Source organism: Xyrauchen texanus, chromosome 29 (genome assembly GCF_025860055.1).
Source record: "Xyrauchen texanus isolate HMW12.3.18 chromosome 29, RBS_HiC_50CHRs, whole genome shotgun sequence".
NCBI classification, from domain to species: Eukaryota; Metazoa; Chordata; class Actinopteri; order Cypriniformes; family Catostomidae; genus Xyrauchen; species Xyrauchen texanus.
The window spans coordinates 978400-998964 of NC_068304.1; the positions used below are offsets into that span (position 1 = coordinate 978400).

Here is a 20565-nt window from a genome sequence, read left to right on the forward strand (position 1 = left end):
TTTTTGAAGTGTGAGCTCCAGTTTCCAGGTGAAATATCCACAGACGGGTGCCAAAAGCTAGTTTTAAAGCAAGTTTTTTTTAGCTGTAAAGGATGTAATACAGTGCAGTGGAATGCATATTTTAATAATTCCAAACCCCAACCCTAAACATAACCATCAGTGGAGTAAAAACATTATCTTAGGGGGGAAATGGAAATTGCGAATTGCGCTCATCACTGATTATGCAAATTCAATTATTTTCTGGTTTAAACAAACTACAAGAACCCAGGTCTCCCACACAGCTAAAGGCCAGTTCACAGTGCCCCATCAGACGCCAACACTTTATGCAAAGCACTTCTGGTCACGGAGACCACAGGAAAAAACTGATATATAAATCTGATGGTAGATGGCATTTGTCAGTAACTCAGCATAATGGGTCAGGGTACTGGAACATGCGGAAGCAAAATTATGACTTTCTGCATGATCATGTTGAGTGGCCACATCTGGTCACTCAAATACGTTTGCTGTCACCATTTCGGATTTCAATTCTCTTTTTATGACTGCATACAGTGCTCAGTATTTCCGTGTGTTACTCAGTAACTAAAAACGGTTCAAGGAACATAACCTAAAACCAAAAATTGAAATTTTTAGCAGAACATAACCGAAAACTGGAGCAAAGTGTTATTTTTAAATGCTGGTATCCTGTTATAACTGGTTAATTTCATTCAGAAAAATGTTTCATAAAACTAAAGGCCAAAGCATTTATGCGTACATTTTTTGGAACTATACCACTTCATATTGCCTGAATAAAAATGAAAATTATGCTTTGTTCCTGAGGGAGACTGCTGCATCCCACATTTCTTTGCCTAATCGCCCATTGTGGATGAAGAATTCTCTAAATGAAGACCTTTTAAACAATCATGTATAAATACTAAATACAGTATTCATGCACGGTAAATCAAGGAAAACATTATTAGAGGTTAAAAGTACTTTTCTCTGTTGTTTCAAAGTCTTCACTGAATATTGCTAGAATTTGATGCATTAATACAGATTTGATGCTGCCGGGATATTTTAGCTTATTTTGGTGAGGCAAGTGGCTTATTTTGGGCTTGTTTTTCCAGACCATGTTGCTTGTTTCTCTTGGGAGTTTGGCAACACTGCAATTGGTATTTCACCAACCCCTTAGCGCAGAGTGCTGTTTTTTTTTAAAGAATGTTATTAACGGTTCTTTTATATTGTTCTAACCGGTAAACTTTTTGGAAACGAGACTGCGGAACTTCTGAACTGGAATGAAAAATATTTAGATTTTAGTCCCTGCTGTTACTGAAAAGTATGAAAAATTGGGTCACCAGTTCTCCTGAATATTCTTTACTTTTAATTCAGCACAAAAATTATGCTTATAGCTTAATTTTCAGTTATTTCAGTCAAGCAGCTGTATTAAATGTTTCAGATGTGTAAGCGTCTCATCTGTGCACTGTATGTCGATATAAAGTCACACTGAAGAAGCTCCTTGAAGTCTTGTGCTCAGTACCGTTACTACCAGCCGTGCAGGTGTGGCAACCTCACTTGGGCCTGCGACAATCAGCCCCTCACTTAGTGTTTTTACTATCATGTTAGACATGGTAATATTTGATATTGATAACAAACAAATATATATATATATATATATATATATATATATATATATATATATATAATTACTATTCACAGACAGAGCAACTTTTAATTTATAGATTTACCATAAACTATGCATCTCATCCATGGTGACTTGTTTAAATTCTAAAAACGAATGTATAGTCTATTACTAAACCTAAACTCTTATTATAAAACTGACTGGAAAAGAAACAAATGACTCATTTTATTCAATATATTGAATTATTCTGTGCACTTTTTTGTAAACTACCGTATGGATTCTCGGGAAAACTGAGCCATTATTGTACATCTGACGTAACTATTCAGTCCAAACGAGGTGTTAGCCTGGCTGGTCAAGGCTGGTTTATGGTGGTTTGGTGCTGGTCTAGCTGGTGGACCAACATAGACATGCTGTTTGCAAGAAGAAGAAAAAAAAAAACTAGCTGGTGAAGCTGGTTGATCAGCATGTTCTTTCAGATGACACTAGTTAAAGGAATAGTTCACCCAAAAATTCTCTCATTATTCACACACCCTGATAGATAGAGATAGCAAGTAAATGGGTGCCAGCACTTTGACAGTCCAAAGGTCACATTTAGGCAGCATAAAAGTATTCCACATGACTCCAGTCGAACAAATTCTGAAGCCAATCCATAGGTTTATGTTTTAATTAATTTGACCAATTGTCACACATTATATATACATTTCTGCATATACATGGTGAAATTATTTATTTTTCACATATCCCAGCTAAGCTGGGGTCAGAGTGCAGGGTCAGCCATGATACGGCGCCCCTGGAGCAGATGGGTTCAAGGGCCTTGCTCAAGGGCCCAACAGTGGTGTCTTGGTGGTGTTGGGGCTTGAACCCACGACCTTCTGATCAGTAACCCAGAGCCTTAACCGCTGAGCCACCACTGCCATGTAAGAAACAAGTCGATAATTAAAATATTTATAATCTGTGCTTCCATCCAGGTCTCTGATGATGTTTGAAATGGCAGAACAATGACGTGATGTTCGTTCTTCTGTTGTAAATAAGCAGTGCTTCCGAATTATCACGTTAACTTAACAACGTGCTTACATCACGTGACAGCTTTGTGATGGGTTAACTGCTGGCAGGAGGTACTTTTTAAACGTTAATAACGTTTTAATTATCAATGTATTTTTTACAAAAACGTACTGATTTGCTTCAGAAGACATTCATTGATCGACTGGAGTCGAGTGGATTACTTTTATGCTGCCAAAATGTGACTTTTGGACTGTCAAACTGCTGGCACCCATTTACTTGCATTATAAGGACCTGAACAAGATCTATCTTCTTCTAAAATATTTGTGTTCTACTGAAAAAGACAGTTATAAACATCTGGGATAGCATCAGGGTAAGTGAATTTTCATTTTTGGGTCAACCATCCCTTTAAGAAGCCTGGTGGGGACACCAGCACACCAGCATCCTATACTGAGGGACCCGCACCTGAAATACGACATAAGCTGGTGACCAGCAATACTGCTCTTTTCAGCAGGGTTTTGCAGGCAGCTACGGTGAAAATAATTTTACAGTCTGATCTGATTTCTCAATTGCTATTGTATTTCTCCTGTATTAATACGGATAAACAGCTGCCAAATGCAGATGCAGAGACATGGTCAGAAACTTTTTGAAATATTTTTAATGAGAGCAGAGCGGAGTAGAGTCAACATGAGCAAGTGACGGCAGAGAATTGCACTGAGAAGTGCACAAACAAACACTTGGATGCAATAATTAATGAATGAGACACAATAAGTCGATTTTCAACTAATGCTGCCAGTATGGAATGGACTTTACAAACAGAAGAAGACAACATGCAGAGTCTGTACATAATTGTGGTGCAGATTGTAGCGTTGCAGAAATAAAGCACATTACAATTTTGAATCTTGACATTTTAGCTTTAGAAAATTTGGATATGAATGTTGAGAGTTGAGACCTCCACATTCAATTTTGTGGAGGACACTGTAAATGATTTGAGCAGGCAATATATTTGGCTGCTGAATTAGAGCTTATTAGAGATTTTGAAAGGAAATGGACGTGTAATTCTGGGTGAGAGGTAGAACAGGGTGTGCAGGCCTTTAATGGTAATGAGACATTTGATTTGATTAAGTTCTTGTGACAAATAATGAAGAGCTCCTCCAAATGAACTGTGAGTAGTTCTTTTTTCTTATATATAGTATATATATATATATATATATATTTACACATATTACAAACTTAATAGATTGAGAAGTGTTGTTTTCTGTGACACCTTTGCAGATTGGTTGTTGACCCGTCCAGCTGAGTGAATCTTTACACTGCCGAGTCTCTGAGCCCACTAGCTCATAGCCCATGTCACACAGAAAGTGAACATCATGACCAGGGAGCAGAATTTTCCCCAGCTTTCTGCCATTGACTGGAGTATCCAGGTTTGGGCAAGTGACTGTGAAATAGAAACAACACAGGTAACATAAACACAGGTAAAGTGAAGAGAAAATTATATTAAAAGTGTGTCATACTTCAGTTGCACTATTGATTGGTTTGTTTCATAACATTTTATTTGACACTTTCCACAAATATGTTACACATTGGTATCAGATTACTTTTCAATTTAAAGCATTTTTTAAATTATAAATTTTTTACTTGCTGTGAGATCTAATCTATTCTAACATTATTTGGACCATCTCATTCTATTTTCAAAATTTTTACAAATATTGTAATTTTAGTGATTTCAGCTATCAAGCCCGACCTAAGTTATCGTAATAAAAAAATAAAAAATTTAAATGACAAATATCTTTAATTTATGGGATGTATTTATAAGAGCGCTGTTGTTCTGAATATCAGCATGGCTGTATCAGACAGGTAATCACAGCCATTCTGATATTCAGGCCAACAGCATGATTGCAAGTGTTGTATTGCTTTTATACAATATCAAACAAGTAAATAATAACTTATGTTTCAGACCAACAAAAAAAAAAAAAAAAAAAGCCTAAACATCAAGCACAACTCCACTTTCTGCACTGCTCTCATGGTTTTAAACTACTGGTGTTTATTACATAAATAAAATAAATCTTGAAATGCATCTCACAAGTGTTTTTGAACAGATCTCTTAATCATAAATGAATCATTCTCTTTTACTTCCATTGTTTTGGTCATGAACAATGTTTGTTAAGGAATCAGGTTGTCATATTCCCTGTTGTCTTTTGTTTTTGTACTTTTGTCAAGTCAAGTCAAGTACTTTTATGTTGAAATTCTTGTTTAGTTCCTGTTTCTTGTTATTTTTGTAGTCTTTTGTAGTTTTATTCCTCGATTGGTTCTCCCTGATTATTTCTCATTCCCTGATTGTTTCCCCAGTTGTTCCTCGTTCCCTTGTTTGTTCCCTTGTGTATTTAAGCCCTTTACATTCCAAGTTAGTTTGCATTTTCTTTATTAATAAAGCTGTGTACTAGTTTCACATTCCTCGACTGCAGCTCCGCCCGCTCCCCCAGAGACCCTTCCTTCAGCGGTTCCATCTGCCTTATTAGCGGCGACTCCTACAGAGGCTCCACCTCCTGACCCAGTCCCCATCCTGTGGCCACCTCCCAGGCCCTCTGACCCAGTCCCCGTCCTGTGGCCACCTCCCAGGCCCCCTGACCCTGTCCCCGTCCTGTGGCCACCTCCCAGGCCCCCTGACCCTGTCCTACGACCCCCTCCCAGGCCTTCTGACCCATTCCCAGGACTTCTGACCCTCTCCTATACCTCCCAGGCCTCCAGATCCACTTCCTGTCCTACGGCCGCCTCCCAGGCCTCCTGACCTTGACCGTCCGTCTGATCAGCTCTGGTCGCCTTGGTCTCCTGGCCGCCCGCCTAATCTGCTCCCTGACCTTGCCATACTCCTCTGCTCTCCATGCCCCTTGTGCCCCCTTGGACTGCTTGTTTGCCCCTTGTGCCCCCCCGAGCCTCATGTTTTCACCTTTACTCCATGGACAATTTGTTTTTGTGCTTTTTTTTTAGTGTCTGGAATCCATCCCTTAAAGCGGGGGCTCCCGCTGTCATATTCCCTGTTGTCTTTTGTTTTTGAGCGTTTATGTTGAAGTTCTTTTTAGTTCCTGTTTCCTGTTAGTTTTAGTCTTTAGTCTTTTGTAGTTTTATTAATTGATTGGTTCTCCCTGATTATTTCTCATTCCCTGATTGTTTCCCCAGTTGTTCCTCGTTCCCTTGTTTGTTCCCTTGTGTATTTAAGCCCTTGGTTTCCCTGTTTCCTGTGTCAGTTCTTGCATGTTCAGTTTCATGATCTGTGCTTGGTTCCCTGTGTTTTGGTTTTCTTTACATTCCGAGTTTGTTTGCGTTTTCTTTGTTAATAAAGCTGTGTACTAGATCCACATTCCTGGACTGCCTCGTCACACAGGTGAGTCAACGACTCAATTGTCCCAAAAAACGAAATCTCCTGAAATGGTCGATGAATGAATCAGTTTACAAAATCTATCTGATTAATAATCACAATCTCCTCCACTATGTGGACACAGACATGCAGAGTGATTTGGTCCAAAAACTAGCTAGCCCCTACTGAGTGAGGACACTTTGTTTTTTGGCTAGAAAACAAGCTTTGAGATTTGAAACTTACAGTATGTTTTTATGATAAAATGACCTCTCATTTATCAAAATATCACGGGAAATTAGATTTGTCATGACATGACCCCTTTAATTTTTATTGCTAAAAACAAATACGACATCCCACAAAACAGGGTTTAAAATAGTATTTTGGCACAAGTTTTGGTAAAAGGGTTGCAAAAATTGCACACCTTAAATAAAATCAATAGAAAATAACATCACTCCTATAATATTTTGTTCTCATTAGGTGAGCAAAATACATTTTCTGAAGGTAAACACCTTTTACTGACCATTGTTGAAAAATATTTGTAAGTTTAGGGCTATATTTGTGGAAAGTGCCATAGAGCCTTTCTATAGTATGACTTTTGAAGCCAGTCTCAGGTAATACATACAGTTCTTTGGTTTAGCAGGCAGGTGAGCAACACTGTACAGCAGTAGATTGAGTTTCTTCCTCAGAGTACGAAGACTCTGCAGATATGAGGCTTCCTGCGCTGAAAGACGTCTATGAACTTGTTGAATTGAGCTCTTTAGTTCCTGTTTACTGGCACATTCCTGGGGAAACAGACATTGACACTGTCTTCACAGTGCTAGAATTTGGTCTCAGCTTTCTGTGTGCAAATCCACTCATACTGATTAGTTGTTGGGAACATCAACGAGTGGACAAACATGTTCAGACATGGAAAAACTTGTCCATGGAAAGACTCCTATGAGAGAATGCTGTAAGTATAGGAAAAACTATATATGTACATGTCAAATAAAATTCCTGATTAACTTCTTTCTGTCTGAATAATCACTTAATTTAATGTAATCTGTGAGAGAATTGTAAGGCTGTGCAAAATTGCATGCATTGTTAGGGTTCAACAGTCAATCTCCAATTAAACAAGACCTTCATTTTCAGTAAGTTGATCCACCTAGCAAGCTGTGAATTTGTAGTGCAATTGGCAGCAAAACACATCTATTGTGTTAAATTACGTCAGTCAAGAGTAATTTTAACATGAAAATGGCCTCACATTAGTGGTTGAACTTGCCAAAGCAAAACCACCACTTACTGCAAGTGACTTATTTTCAAAGAAATAAAGTAGAAAGAGTGCTTTTAATTTCTTCAGCTTCAGATCTCAAGCTTTTTTAACGGTTTTTCATTGTCAGGCAAAGCTCAACCAAGCCAAGATCAAAGTTTGTTTAGATGAACTTTCCTTTTCTAGACATTGTAATATTTAATTTCTTTACAGAACAAGACCAGTAAGTTTAAATGTTGGAATGAAAAGATGCCAAAGCTGGTTAGCAGAAATATGGAGCTCTTTGAATAGCTCACATGTCAAGCACATACCAGTTTTGGTGGTGGAGTGAGCTACCACCCTGATAAGGTCAACTAGAGGTTTTATGAAGTGTACCAGTGTGCTGCTGCTCTGAACGTCTAAGGAATTTTAGCAATGAATGCAAGATTGTACTGACCGACTGAATGAGCAGTCTGTATACAAAACTTAACGTTCACTGTATGAAAAGTGCACAGATATATAAGATATATATCTTGATGTGCAGTTTCCACATGATCCATTCTCTGTTTCAATCAGGAAATGAGGCAAATCTGGGAGACATGCCAGTGATTAGTGGCATATTTATCAATCAGTCTAAACTCCATGCTATTTAATGATCTTAATTAATTTATCTACTATTTATTCAATAAAATCTTTTCATATCTTTCCAGATATCTTTGCTTTTAACTTTTTTATTTTTCATACTGCAAATAATCAGTATATTTGTCTTATCATCAGTAAAAATATCATGACATGAAAATATACCATGTTTTCAGAGAATTTGTAAAGACTCTTTCACTAGTTTAAAGCATGAAGTGAAAAAAATCTGCTCGTGGAGCAAGACACAGTACACACACTCAAACATATCTTCAATTAATTCTATACAGCAACAAAGCAGAAATTCTAGCATTTCTTCCTTCCTGATGGAGGGGTTGAGGGCTGGGATTGAGGGGAAGGGCACAATGGCTTTGTTCACAAAAATAGGATTATTTTAAGTGACTGTTCAAACTGCAGGTTTTATGTGGCCAGATCAGATTTTTCTGTTCAGACTTCAGTCGCTTTTGTTATCATGTCCACATTAGTTGTCATGGTAATGCAGCAAACTTGCGTATATTCACCATGCATGAGATTTTAGCAATGGAGGTTTTACAACTAGTTATGCTTTTCATGAGGGAAGTATCCAAATATGAACTTTCTTCACAGACAGCGGCTTAAAAATGGGAGAAGTGGCATATGCAATGATTGCTGATTGCTGCTAGTGTTGCTGCTGCCCATTTTAGCAGGGACATCCATTCATAAGGGACGCCTTTTATCTTCGGGTCCTGTATTTTAGCAGAGAGTGAATTATCCCATATTGAATGCTTTGTGTCCCGTATTAAAGCATAAAAAGTTCAGATGGTGAGACGAGGACCCGCTTCCTGTATTCGTGTGACATTCAGTACTTTATCGCGTTGTGGTTTCTCGCAACCAATATGGGTTACTGCACCTTAGCTCATCTCTTTGGGTAAGTTAAGCCTATGTCTGTATTATTATAAGAGGTTTGAAGTGCTTTACAGGCCCTGTAACATATAAATGACATATGGGTGTTTCATTTAAATGATCTCTATGCCCTGTTTACCTTCTACTGTGAGAGTTTTAGGGCTGAAATGTGTAATAAAACAGGCTGAACTCACTTTTTATTCATTTATTTTGAAAATTCTGTCCTACTGTGTGGCCATAATTTTATTAAATTGATGTGCCCTGTGAAGGCATTAATTCAGCTTTTCGGAGTGCATTTTGTTTTCTCATCATAAAACCTGACGTATAACAACCTTTGTGCACTCAAACAACAAAATGGCTACCTACTGTACATGTTTGTTACACCACATAACTTTGATTTGGTGGAAAAAAGTGTTTTTAAATATTAACAATATTTTAAAACATAATTGTTTCACTGCTTAATTTTTTTAAGAAATAATAACAAAAGATTGTTCGCAGTACTCATGGCAAAACATTTTTCAAGAATTTCAGCTTTTAATAAGACTTTTGATTATAAGTCTCCAAACTGTTAAACCACTTGACATTTATTTAAGCTCCAGAAAAAAATATATTATGAGTTAAAACTCATCAATATGCTCATTATAGAAGAGGTGTATTCAGTAAGTAATTTTTTATTTTATTTTTGTACTTTTGAATAATTTAGTAGAACTGGACATCAAAATGAGCCACATTCACACTCAGATGCCTCACATTCATTTTCATTCATATACCTGAATATTGTGGTTGTGTAGATACAATAATCAGTACACCTACAATTTCTCAGGCTGTAAAAACATTTTTTTTGTTTGCAAGATTTCCAGCTTGAAAACCAGTGAACTTATTTTGCCATATTTTACCATACAAGAAAAAACTTCTGTAGTTCTCTTGTTTGGATTACTACAGACTCAATATCAGATACATTTACATGAACGTTTGGCATGTTTGTTTCAAAACCTATTAAATATTATGAGAGTGTGACCACAGCATTGCTATGCACATAGAGGGCTTTGCTTTAACCCTTGACCAGTTACTCTAAATGCAACTGCTTTCTAGTGAATTCACATTTTATGTCATTGAATTCCATCTCTTTGATGAATAACTTTTTATGTGACAATACGATTAGTTCTTTAGAGTTAGCTGGTTTAGAGTGATATATCAAAGTAAACTATAAATTTTTTACTCAAATTGTGTAAATTATACAATAATGAAACATATATTTAGCAAGGCAGCTCTTTAATAGTTGTGTGTTATGGAAATCTTGATGTATAACACTCACCTGAGCCAGCATGGTATAAACCTGACAGATTAAAACTGAAAGCAGTACACTGTATCTTCGGTTCATCTTCTTCATATAATCATCAAGATCTTCTTCATTAAATTGATAGACTGACACATTAATGATGTTTTTAAATGTTGTTGTGTAGTGGATTATGTCATGCAAATGCTCTTTGGCTGTATCTGTATAGCTCCATCTGTAAGATGCTTTCAAAATGAGACTGCTGCTACTCTTGACAAGAGGTTATTTTATAAAGGACGCCTCAGGCGCTGACTCCCCCCAATAAACCGCAGGCCAGTTGGAGTTTTTGCTGTAACAGAAAATGAAGCTGTAATGTCTGTAATATCTTAAAGTAATCATTGTGTGGTTTGGTGAAAAATGTGATTGTAGATTATACCTTAAAAATATGATTTGTCTTTAGACTCACATTGAGCAAGTCAAATATGACTATGGCAAAGAAAACAAAACTTGGGGAGTGGGGGATGGGTGGCAGTCTCCATCAGGATAAACAGCATGAATGTAATGCCAATATTTGTTATCTATGTGCAAGTCATGGATTAAGCCAAGGATTTTGTATAAATTGTAAGATTAATGACTTAATGTCTTTGAAGTCCATCCTGAATTAACAGCAGAATTGCAAACAGATGTATTGTCTTTTGTTATTTGGCTAATGAAGGCTTTAGTTGACATTCATTTATTGTCTATGTATTCCATTTTAAGAGAGTGTAGTCCATACTATGACCAAGAAGATGCAAGTAACAGTCAGTGAGAGGCATTGCAGTCTGGCTGGAAGCTTGTGGATGCTCATTTCTGTGAAGTTCATCCTAAATCCAATGTTTAGGCTGTGCCCAGTGAAGTATCCCATGTCTTGAAGTTGGCATCAGTTGTTTAAGCTCCGTGAAGTCCATCGTAGTAGACTGTAGTAATGTCTAGCTAGCACAGACAGCAGTTAGTATTCATCACTCTGCGAGTGAGTGGGAGTCGGACTTCGGACAGGACCAGAACTGGATCTGGCAGGTTCTAGTAACTTCAGGAAAAGTATCAAATATAAGCAAAATCAACAAAAGGTGGTAGATCCTTTTCCTATTTAGCTCCTAAACTATAGTCTTCCTATCATTGTTTGAGACTCAAACTAACTCATTCAGTTTAAGTCTAGACTAAAGACTCATTTATTTAGTCAGGCATACACCTAATTTGTCCTCCAACCCACAATTAGGCTGCTTTAGTTGGGTCTGCTGGAACCAGTTTGGTTCCATTGATTGTCATCAATGTTTCAGTCTGTGATGCATGTCGAATAGTCTGCAACTGACAAATATTAATAAAAACCTAAGAAACAATGATTCAGTTTATAACAATTTAAAATATAATCTGCATGCACAATAAACAATAGCTAATTGAATTTACATCTCTCAACTGAAACGTTTTTGCATGTTTTAATAAAAAAATTATTTAATAAAGCTAATCATAAGCATATTTTAGTATGTTTTGTTTGTTATTAAAGAAATGATCATTTTGCCCCAGGCTCAGCAGCTCAAGTGTCGGACTCCTCGGTAATCCTCTGCAAACTTCGACAGTTATTTGGACCTGCTTATTCGGTTCTTTTTGAGTCAGACATGACCGTAAAGCTGACTTTCGATTCTGCCTGTTGGTTCGATTCGTTCATTCTGAACAGGTTCTTTGGTTCAATAACCGGGCTAGTAACTTGTAAGAGCCACCTAGTCTGTATGAGTCCAACTCGTTAATTTCAAACTCTGTCAGATGATATTTTATTATTCGTCTCCGAACCCACTAGATCTATGCCTTTCCTCCACAGAATTATGAATTGCTTCTCAGGATACAGATTGAATTGTTCTAAATATGAAGCTTTGGCTCTGACAGCATACTGCCCAGCGTTCGCTTTTCAGCTGGGCGTCTTCCAGTGGCTCAAACAGGGCATTTAGTATTTGGGCATTTTATTCCCAGCTAATTTGTGTAATTTAGTTTGAGTTAATTTTGACCCCTTAATAAAAAGGTTTTCGAGCGTTGTGGGCTTAATTACATTTATCTATGATTGGGAAGGTTAATGTTATTAAAATGAATTGTATTCCTGCTACAATCTCTCCCTATAGAAGTGCCCCTCTCTTATTTCAAGCAATTTGATAGCATAGTGAAGTCCTTCATTTGGAATGGTAAACGTCCCAGATTACATTTCGTTCAATTGCTCAGGCTGATTGACAATGGTAGGCTAGACCTACCCAAAATTTTGTTTTATTATCATGCATTCAGTCTCAGACATTTGGCTCATTGGTCTCTTCCACTTGAGAGAGCCCCTCACTGGTTTTGTATTGAACAGGACGTTCTTACCCATATTTCGCCATTGCAAAACCTTTCTATCAATCTAATTGAAGTTATCTCGCATTTGCACTCGATATGGACAAAAGTGTCCAGAGTATTTAAGTCAGACATTTATTTAAATGTTGCCTTGAGCCAGAGGTGTGGGACTCGAGTCACATGACTTGACTCGAGTCTGACTCGAGTCACAATTTTCAGGACTTGTGACTTGCTTGATTAAAGTACGAAAATGACTTGACTTGACTTTGACTTGAGAACAAGTTACTTGAGACTTGACTTGACTTGAAGTGGAAGACTCGACAATGACTTGAACTTATAATAAACAAACAGCAATACAATTAATTAAAAAATATATATATTGTGACGTCAGCATCACTATTGGCATCTGTGCTGCTCAATTCAAACCGCGCCAAACATGGCAGACAGTAGTCGAGCTCCACAAATGGCCTCGTTTGGCTATACAGACTTTGAACTGGACCGTGCCTATAAAAAAAGATTTGCCAGTTGCAAAATATGCAAGGCACGAATATTCGACACGACAACCACAACGTCAAATTTCGTTCGACATATCAAGAAGAACCACAAGGAAAGGTAAGAAAGTAATCTCTTTATAGTCAGTTTCACTAAGATCTACGTTATAACGATTACTAATGTAATGAATTAATCTTTTCTGTTTGTCATAATTTGGCCTTGATGGCATATTATGTTTTTTTCTTATTAGAAATGTGACCATGGCATTATCATTGTACTGTTACGTCTCGTAAATAGATGTAACTTATTGTGGAATTTGACTATAACAGTGGCGTAGCCTGAGTTTTTTAATGTTGATTGGCATCTTAAAATGAGCGGGCAGCTCAATATTACATGTAGGTTATAATGTATGTATTAAATGTGCGCATTTTCAAGTTTGTGGACTGCGTGTGGAAACTATAAAGCATTGCACATAACGTCACTGCATGACAGACAGGCTAACATGGAGGCGCCGATGTGATCACTAGCACGCACCTAAACATTTCTAAGGGGCTGTTTAACTAGGGTTGCCAACCGTTCCGTATAATACTTATAATATATAGTATAATATAAAGTCTTGTTCCGTATTGAACTGATACGGAACGCACTTTGTTCCGTATTTTTGAGTATCAATTCAGTGCAATGAATTGACAGACACATAGCTTCTATTCTAATATATATGTCAGACAGACTATGAATGAACGAAGACCTGCTTTAATGCAAAATTCGGGGACTTGAGCCCCCTTGGCGGGCTCTGACCACGCTCACGCCATTGGCTGTGCAGTTGCCGCAGCACAGCCTATGAGTGAGCCAGACGGCATAGATATATGCAGCATAGATATATACACGGCTGTGCAGCTGCAAATGCGTTTTACATATAGGCTTCAGTAAATCGAGGAAAAGGAGTTTCCGAAGACATTTGTTGGCTATGATAAGAAAAACTACTAAATTAAAAAATATATTTTTTTTTGCACTTGAAAGAACATTCTAGAAGTCTAATTCTATTGAATAAGTTCGCACAAGGCTACAGAAAACTGTTGTGGTTGGCAACCCTATGTTTAACGTTACACCTGGCCACTTCATGCGTTTTCTCAGATCGGATAGCTGATTCTGATTTATCAAAACGATTCCATTTACACTTGGTCACATAAAGGACCCGCACCAGCCGACTACATGACAGCTTCTTTCCCCAAGCAGTCAGACTGTTAAACACTTGATCTATCAGGATCAATAATTAGCACTGCACTTTATTAATCTATAATCTCACACTGGACTGTCAACATATTCTCCTCAATATACTACTTCATATATATATATATATATATTTCACATACTCCCACTTATTGTATATTGTGTATTTTATATTGTGTGTATTGTATACTGTACATTGTATATAATTATTGTGTTGTGTAAGTATGTGTACATTTGATTTGTAAATTGTTTTGTGTAAATATGTTGTTTATTGTAATTGGTATATGTCTCATCACTGTCATGACTGCTATGTTGCTCGGAACTGCACACAAGAATTTCACCTACTGTTGCACTTGTGTACATTGTAGTGTGACAATAAAGTGATTTGATTTGATTTGATTGATAAATGTGGTTTTGCAAATTGATTTTCCTTAAATTACATTATTTTTAAAAATGTAAAGAATGTTTGTGCATACGAAAATAAATTTGTTTTAATGTTTACAGGTAATGTTAATGTCTGAACGTTTTGTGTAAACAACACAATTTTATTTTATTTTCAGATATTAATGTAGCACAGATATGCATATGATTAATATGTAGCAAATGTATAATAAATAAGATACATAATATATGTATACAAGTTCATCTTTTCTGTGCAAAAATAAATATGTATCGAAAAAATTTACCTCTATTTATTTTAGTAGTGTGACTTGACTTTACTTGAAACTTATCAGGACTTGACTTGACTTGCTTAGGGTGAACCCTTGACTTGACTTGACTTGCTTGATTTATCTGAACTGCGACTTGAGACTTGACTCGAGACTTGATGGTTAAGACTTGAGACTTGCTTGGACTTGACCATGTGTGACTTGTCCCCACCTCTGCCTTGAGCATATGGTAGAACCCAAAATGATGTATTAATAAGTCCCCTTTCTGCTGGTCAGAGTGGATTGTGAGGGAAGTTAATGCACTCTGTGACCTATATGAGAGTGTTGAAATCCTTTTGTTAGTTCTTTAGGTATTTACAGCTGTGCCACCTGCTCTGTACTATTTTTGGGAGTAGCATACACCCCACTATAGCTCTTGGAGTGGTGATTACTGTTTTTGGAAAAGGTCATGAGGCATCAGTGTATTACTCCCTGCTAATTCAGAGTCTGGGGGACGGAGCTTTAACTTCTCTAAAGAGATTATGGGAGAAAGATTTAAACTTGGTATTGGAGGAGTGTGGGCTAGGATTAAAAAAATGTCAAGTCTGCATCTAGAGATTCAATTAATTTACTGCATAGAGATCTTATGCAATTCAAGATTTTACATCGATTCTATTAGACCCCCTCTAGTTTGTATAAGCTTGGTCTTAAAGACACACCCACCTGCTGGTCCTGACCCTGCACTCTGACCCTAGCTTAGCTGGGATATGTGAAAAAAAATATTTCACTGTATATATGCAGAAATGTATGTATAATGTGTGACAATTGATAAATTATTATGATGCCAATCAGAACATTGAGACACAACCCATGATTTTTGGTGGTGTGTTAAGATCCAAGAATTGTGGTTGAATGTTTAGAGTTTTGTGTTTGATGTATGGGGAGCTCAAATTTAATTTGCCCCAGACTTTGTATTTTGGGCTATGGGGCAGTCATCAATATAGAGAATAAACACATGGAAAGTTGGGTCCTGAACAGTGTTATGATTGTTAGCTAAATTGATTTAATGGGATGGACAATGGAAATGGGGAGGGTAGCGGCTTTTGAGAAAGTATCATCTAGAAGACTGGGGAACTTTTTACTATTAAAATATTATTTACACCGTCAAGCCAGTTCTCGCCTCCTCCTTTCCATTGATCCCTTTACACTGGTGCCAAAACCCGGGAAGGAGGAGGCGAGAACTGGCTTGAATGTGTAAATAATATTTTAATAGTAAACTTAAACAGACACACAAACACACACGACGGACATGTCCGTAAACGATCTCTCTCTCCCGCATGATCCTCTGCAGTCGACCTTTATCCCTCTCGGAGGCTTGATTAGCCTAATACGGGACCGGGTGTGTAGGATCACGACCCGGCCCTGCCACACGTATATATTCATGCACACCCCACTCCTTCTGCAGGGCCATCAGCACTGCAGTCCACGGCAGAACCCATGCAGATGGAGAAGACACGGTTGTCAAAGAAGGAGAAGCAGCTATGCCTCTTCAAAGGGCTCTGTCTCTACTGTGCCAGCCCCAGTCATGTCTCTGCCACCTGCCCAGATAAAGCCACTGCTCGTCAGTAGGCAGGGGGTTACTGGCAAGCGCAACTCCTCTGAGCCAAACCCCTGATTACGGACTCTTCTCTCAGCCAGACTGCAGTATGTATCGACCAGTCATGCTGTCTCTGCATTGGTGGACCCTGGAGCTGAAGGGAATTTCCTGGACGTCGCTATGGCGTTCGATTGGCAGGTCCTGGTGGTCCAGTTTGATGAACCCATTAAAGCCCATACCATCAACCCCTGGCCATCGTCACCCATTCCAACAAGCCTATATCCCTCATATCTGGAGCAGCTTTCCTTCCTCCTGGTCCAGATAATTAAGATTTGGAATATATCCGTGAATATATCTAAGAATGTTAAGCCCTATGCTTTGTCTTGATGTTTCAAAGTCAAGACCTCCACCATCCCACCGGACACAATTCTACCCCCCTCTCAGGTGGTGGGCATGGTGTTCTGGAACTTGGAGTCTAAAGTCTGTTTCGTGCTGCGCAACACCACCTCGCCCACCGAGTGCCCAAAAGGTCTGTTATTGGTCTGGATGCACATCCTCCAGTGGTGCCACTCTTCCAGCATTGCCTCAGATGATCATTAGACAGATTCTGGTGGCCATCACTAGTGCAGGATGCTCGCCAGTTCATAGCCGCTTGCCCCATTAGCACATCGAGTAAGACCTCCAGTCAGCCTCCGGCCGGGCTCCTCCAACCGCTGTCAGTCCTTTTGAGACCCTGGTAACACGGTCATTATGACAGTGATGGAAAAAAAACCATGTGCATGTTTACAAAAATCTATGTGCATTTTTAGAAAAAAATCTAAATCAAAATCACTTTGTCACACAACCATATACACAACTGCAACAGTGGGTGAAAGTATTGTGTGCAGTTCCGAGCAACATAGCAGTCATGACAGTGACGAGACATATACTAATTTACAATAAACAACATATTTATACAACACAATTTACATATCAAATGTACACATAATTACACAACACAATAATAATATACAATGTACAGTAAACAATATACACAATATAGAATACACATACAATAAAAATAAAAAGTATATAAAAAATATATATATATATATAGTAGTTGTTTTGTGAAGAATATAATTATGACAATCACAATCCAGTGTGAGATAATAAGATTAATAAAGTACAGTGCTGATGTATTGATCGTGAGAGATCAAGTGTTCAAAAGTCTGATTGCTTGGGGGAAGAAGCTGTCATGTAGTCAGCTGGTGCGGGTCCTGCTGCTGCTGCGATACCGCCTGCCTGATGGTAGCAGTGAGAGCAGCCCATGACTCCGGTGGCTGGAGTCTCTGATGATCCTCCGAGCTTTTTTCACACACCGCCTGTTATATATGGCCTGGAGGGAGGGAAGCTCACCTCCGATGATGTGTCTGGCAGTTCGCACCACCCTTTGCAGGGCTTTGCGGTTGTGGGCGGTGCTATTGCCGTACCAGGCGGTGATGCAGCCAGTCAGGATGCTCTCTACAGTGCTGCTGTAGAACAGTGTGAGGATGTAGTGGTTCATTTCAAACTTCCTCAGCTGTCTCAGGAAGAAGAGCCGCTTCACAATGGCCTCGGTGTGGATGGACCATGTGAGTTCCTCAGTGATGTGGACACCAAGGAACTTGAAGCTGCTGACTCTCTCCACCGGTGCTCCATTAATGGTGATGGGGCTGTGTTCTCTGTCTTTCCTCCTGAAGTCCAACACAAGCTCCTTGGTTTTACTGACGTGGAGGGAGAGGATGTGCTCCTGACACACGAGCGTGTCAGAGTGTGCACCTCCTCTCTGTAGGCTGTTACATCATTGTCAGTGATCAGACCGATCACCGTCGTATCGTCAGCAAACTTAATGATGGCATTGGAGCTATGTGTTGCCACACAATCATGTGTTTATAGGGAATACAGGAGTGGGCTGAGAACACAGCCCTCCAGTGTTGAGTGTCAGTGATGAGGAGATGTTGCTGCCCATTCTAAAACCTGACATCTGCCTGACAGGAAGTCCAGGATCCAGCTGCACAGTGAGATGTTTAAGCCCAGAGCCCGGAGTTTCACATCAAGCTTGGAGGGCACTATGGTGTTGAATGGAGGGCACTATGAGCTGTAGTCTACAAACAACATTCTTACATATGCGTTCCTTTTTTCCAGGTGGGAGATGGCAGTGTATATTGTAGCATGGCATCATCATTGGAGAGGTTGCTGTGGTAGGCAAAACTGCCTGATGAAACTGCCTACAGACTACAGGTCCAGAGAGGTGGGCAGCACAGAGCAGATGTGATCTCTGATTAGCCTCTCGAAGCATTTGCTGATGATGGGGGTCAGAGCAACAGGACCCAGGTCATTTAAGCAAGTAATTTTTTATTTCTTTGGTACGGGCACAATGGTGGTGGTTTTAAAGCATGTGGGGACTACAGACGAGGACAGGGACAGGTTGAAAATGTCCGTAAAAACACAAGCCAGTTGGTTCGTGCACGCTCTGATGACGTGGCCCGGAATGCCGTCTGGACCCGCGGCTTTTCGGATGTTCACCCGTCGGAAGGAACTAACCTCTGTAGCGTTGGCCGCAAGTGCTCTTTCCACGAGGGTGGTGTTATTTTCCTCGAAACGAGCATAAAATGTATTAAGCTCATCCGGAAGAGAGGTGTTCACGGCAGTTTTTATTCCCTTTGTAGTCCGTGATGATGTTAATTCCCTTCCACATATTCTAGAGTCTATGGTGTTGAACTGTCCTTCAATTTTGTGCCTGTACTGACGTTTTGCTGCTCTGATAGTGTTACGGAGGGCATAACTGGCTTGTTTATGCTCATCTGCGTTCCCGGAATTAAAAGCAGAGGTCCGTGCATTAAGTGCTGCGCGAACATCACTGTTAACCCATGGATTCTGGATAGGGTAGATCCATATCATTTTGGTCAGAACAACATCCTCTATGCACTTCCTGATGAACCACGTTACGCTATCAGCGTAAACCTCGATGTCATCATCAGAGGCGGACCGGAACATCTCCCGGTCCGCGGGATCAAAACAGTCTTGTAGCATAGAGTATGATTGGTCCAACCAGCACTGGATTGTTCTGAGGGTGGGTGCTTCCTGTTTCAGTTTCTGCCTGTTAGCGGGCAGAAGTAGAACGGAAGAGTGGTCTGATTTGCCAAATGGTGGGCGGGGGAGGGATTTATAGCCAACCAAGAAAGGAGAATAGCAATGGTCCAAAACCCGGTCCCCTCGTGTGTTGAAGCTGATGTGTTGGTGGTATTTTGGTGCGATTGTTTTAAAATTGGCTTTGTTAAAGTCCCAGGTAACAATGAATGCATCTTCAGGGTGCGCAGTTTCCTGCTCACTTATACTCCCATACAGTTCCCTGAGTGCCCGGTCTGTGTCGGCTTGTGGGGGGATGTACAGAGCTGTGATAATGACCGTTGTGAATTCCCTCGGTAGAAGCATGAGAAATTCCAGATCAGGAGAGCAGAAAGACTTGATAAAATGTACGTTCCTCTGATCACACCATGATTTGTTGATCATAAAACATACACCACCACCTCTGCTTTTACCTGAGAGATCTTTCGCTCTGTCCGCTCTGTGTACGGAGAACCCCGCGGGTTCGATGGCTGAGTCTAGAAGATTCCAGACTTCCAAGTTTCCGTAAGGCAGATAATGCAGCAGTTTCTCGTCACTCATTGGAAGGAGATCCGCGCTCTCAGCTCGCAGAGCTTTTTGTCCAGAGACCTGAGACCATTTGCCAGTAGAATACTGGGTAGCGAGGGTCAATTTACGTGATGTCTTACTCTGATGAGAACGCCGGCTATTTTTCCCCTTTTCCTTCTGGGCCAGACTGCCCAGACAAAGGGCTCCGCTGACGTGTTTGTAAACAGCGGGTCGGCATTAAGGAATTTGAAGTCTGGTTTTCGGTGTGTAATTGCAGAACCAATGTCCAAAAGCATTTGTCTATCAGATACAATAATGCAGACAACATTCAAGACAAAAAAACAAAAAACTGTAAACAAAAAAACAATAAACCGCAGTGTTGTGTCGGAGCTCGCAACGCAGCAGCCATACTTTGCGCCATCTTCAAATCAAATCAAATCAAATCACTTTATTGTCACACTACCATGTACAGAAGTGCAACAGTAGGTGAAATTCTTGTGTGCAGTTCCGAGCAACATAGCAGTCATGACAGTGACGAGACATATACCAATTACAATAAACAACATACTTACACAAAACAATTTACATATCAAATGTACACATACTTACAC

General features: G+C 39.4%; 1 protein-coding gene across 2 annotated transcripts in view; it reads right to left on the reverse strand.

Annotated features, from left to right (window-relative positions):
• LOC127623129 (fibulin-7) overlaps positions 1-10401 on the reverse strand; it is a 44046-nt gene extending 33645 nt beyond the window's left edge. For both annotated transcript variants that reach the window (XM_052097397.1, XM_052097396.1), the window contains exons 1-3: positions 10025-10401; positions 6589-6748; positions 3879-4049 (exon numbers count right to left, since the gene is read on the reverse strand). In XM_052097397.1, the coding sequence (XP_051953357.1) occupies positions 3879-4049; positions 6589-6748; positions 10025-10099 (406 nt within the window). In that variant the 5' untranslated portion in view covers positions 10100-10401. The remainder of the gene's footprint in view (positions 1-3878; positions 4050-6588; positions 6749-10024) is intronic.
• Positions 10402-20565: the final 10164 nt, after the last annotated feature.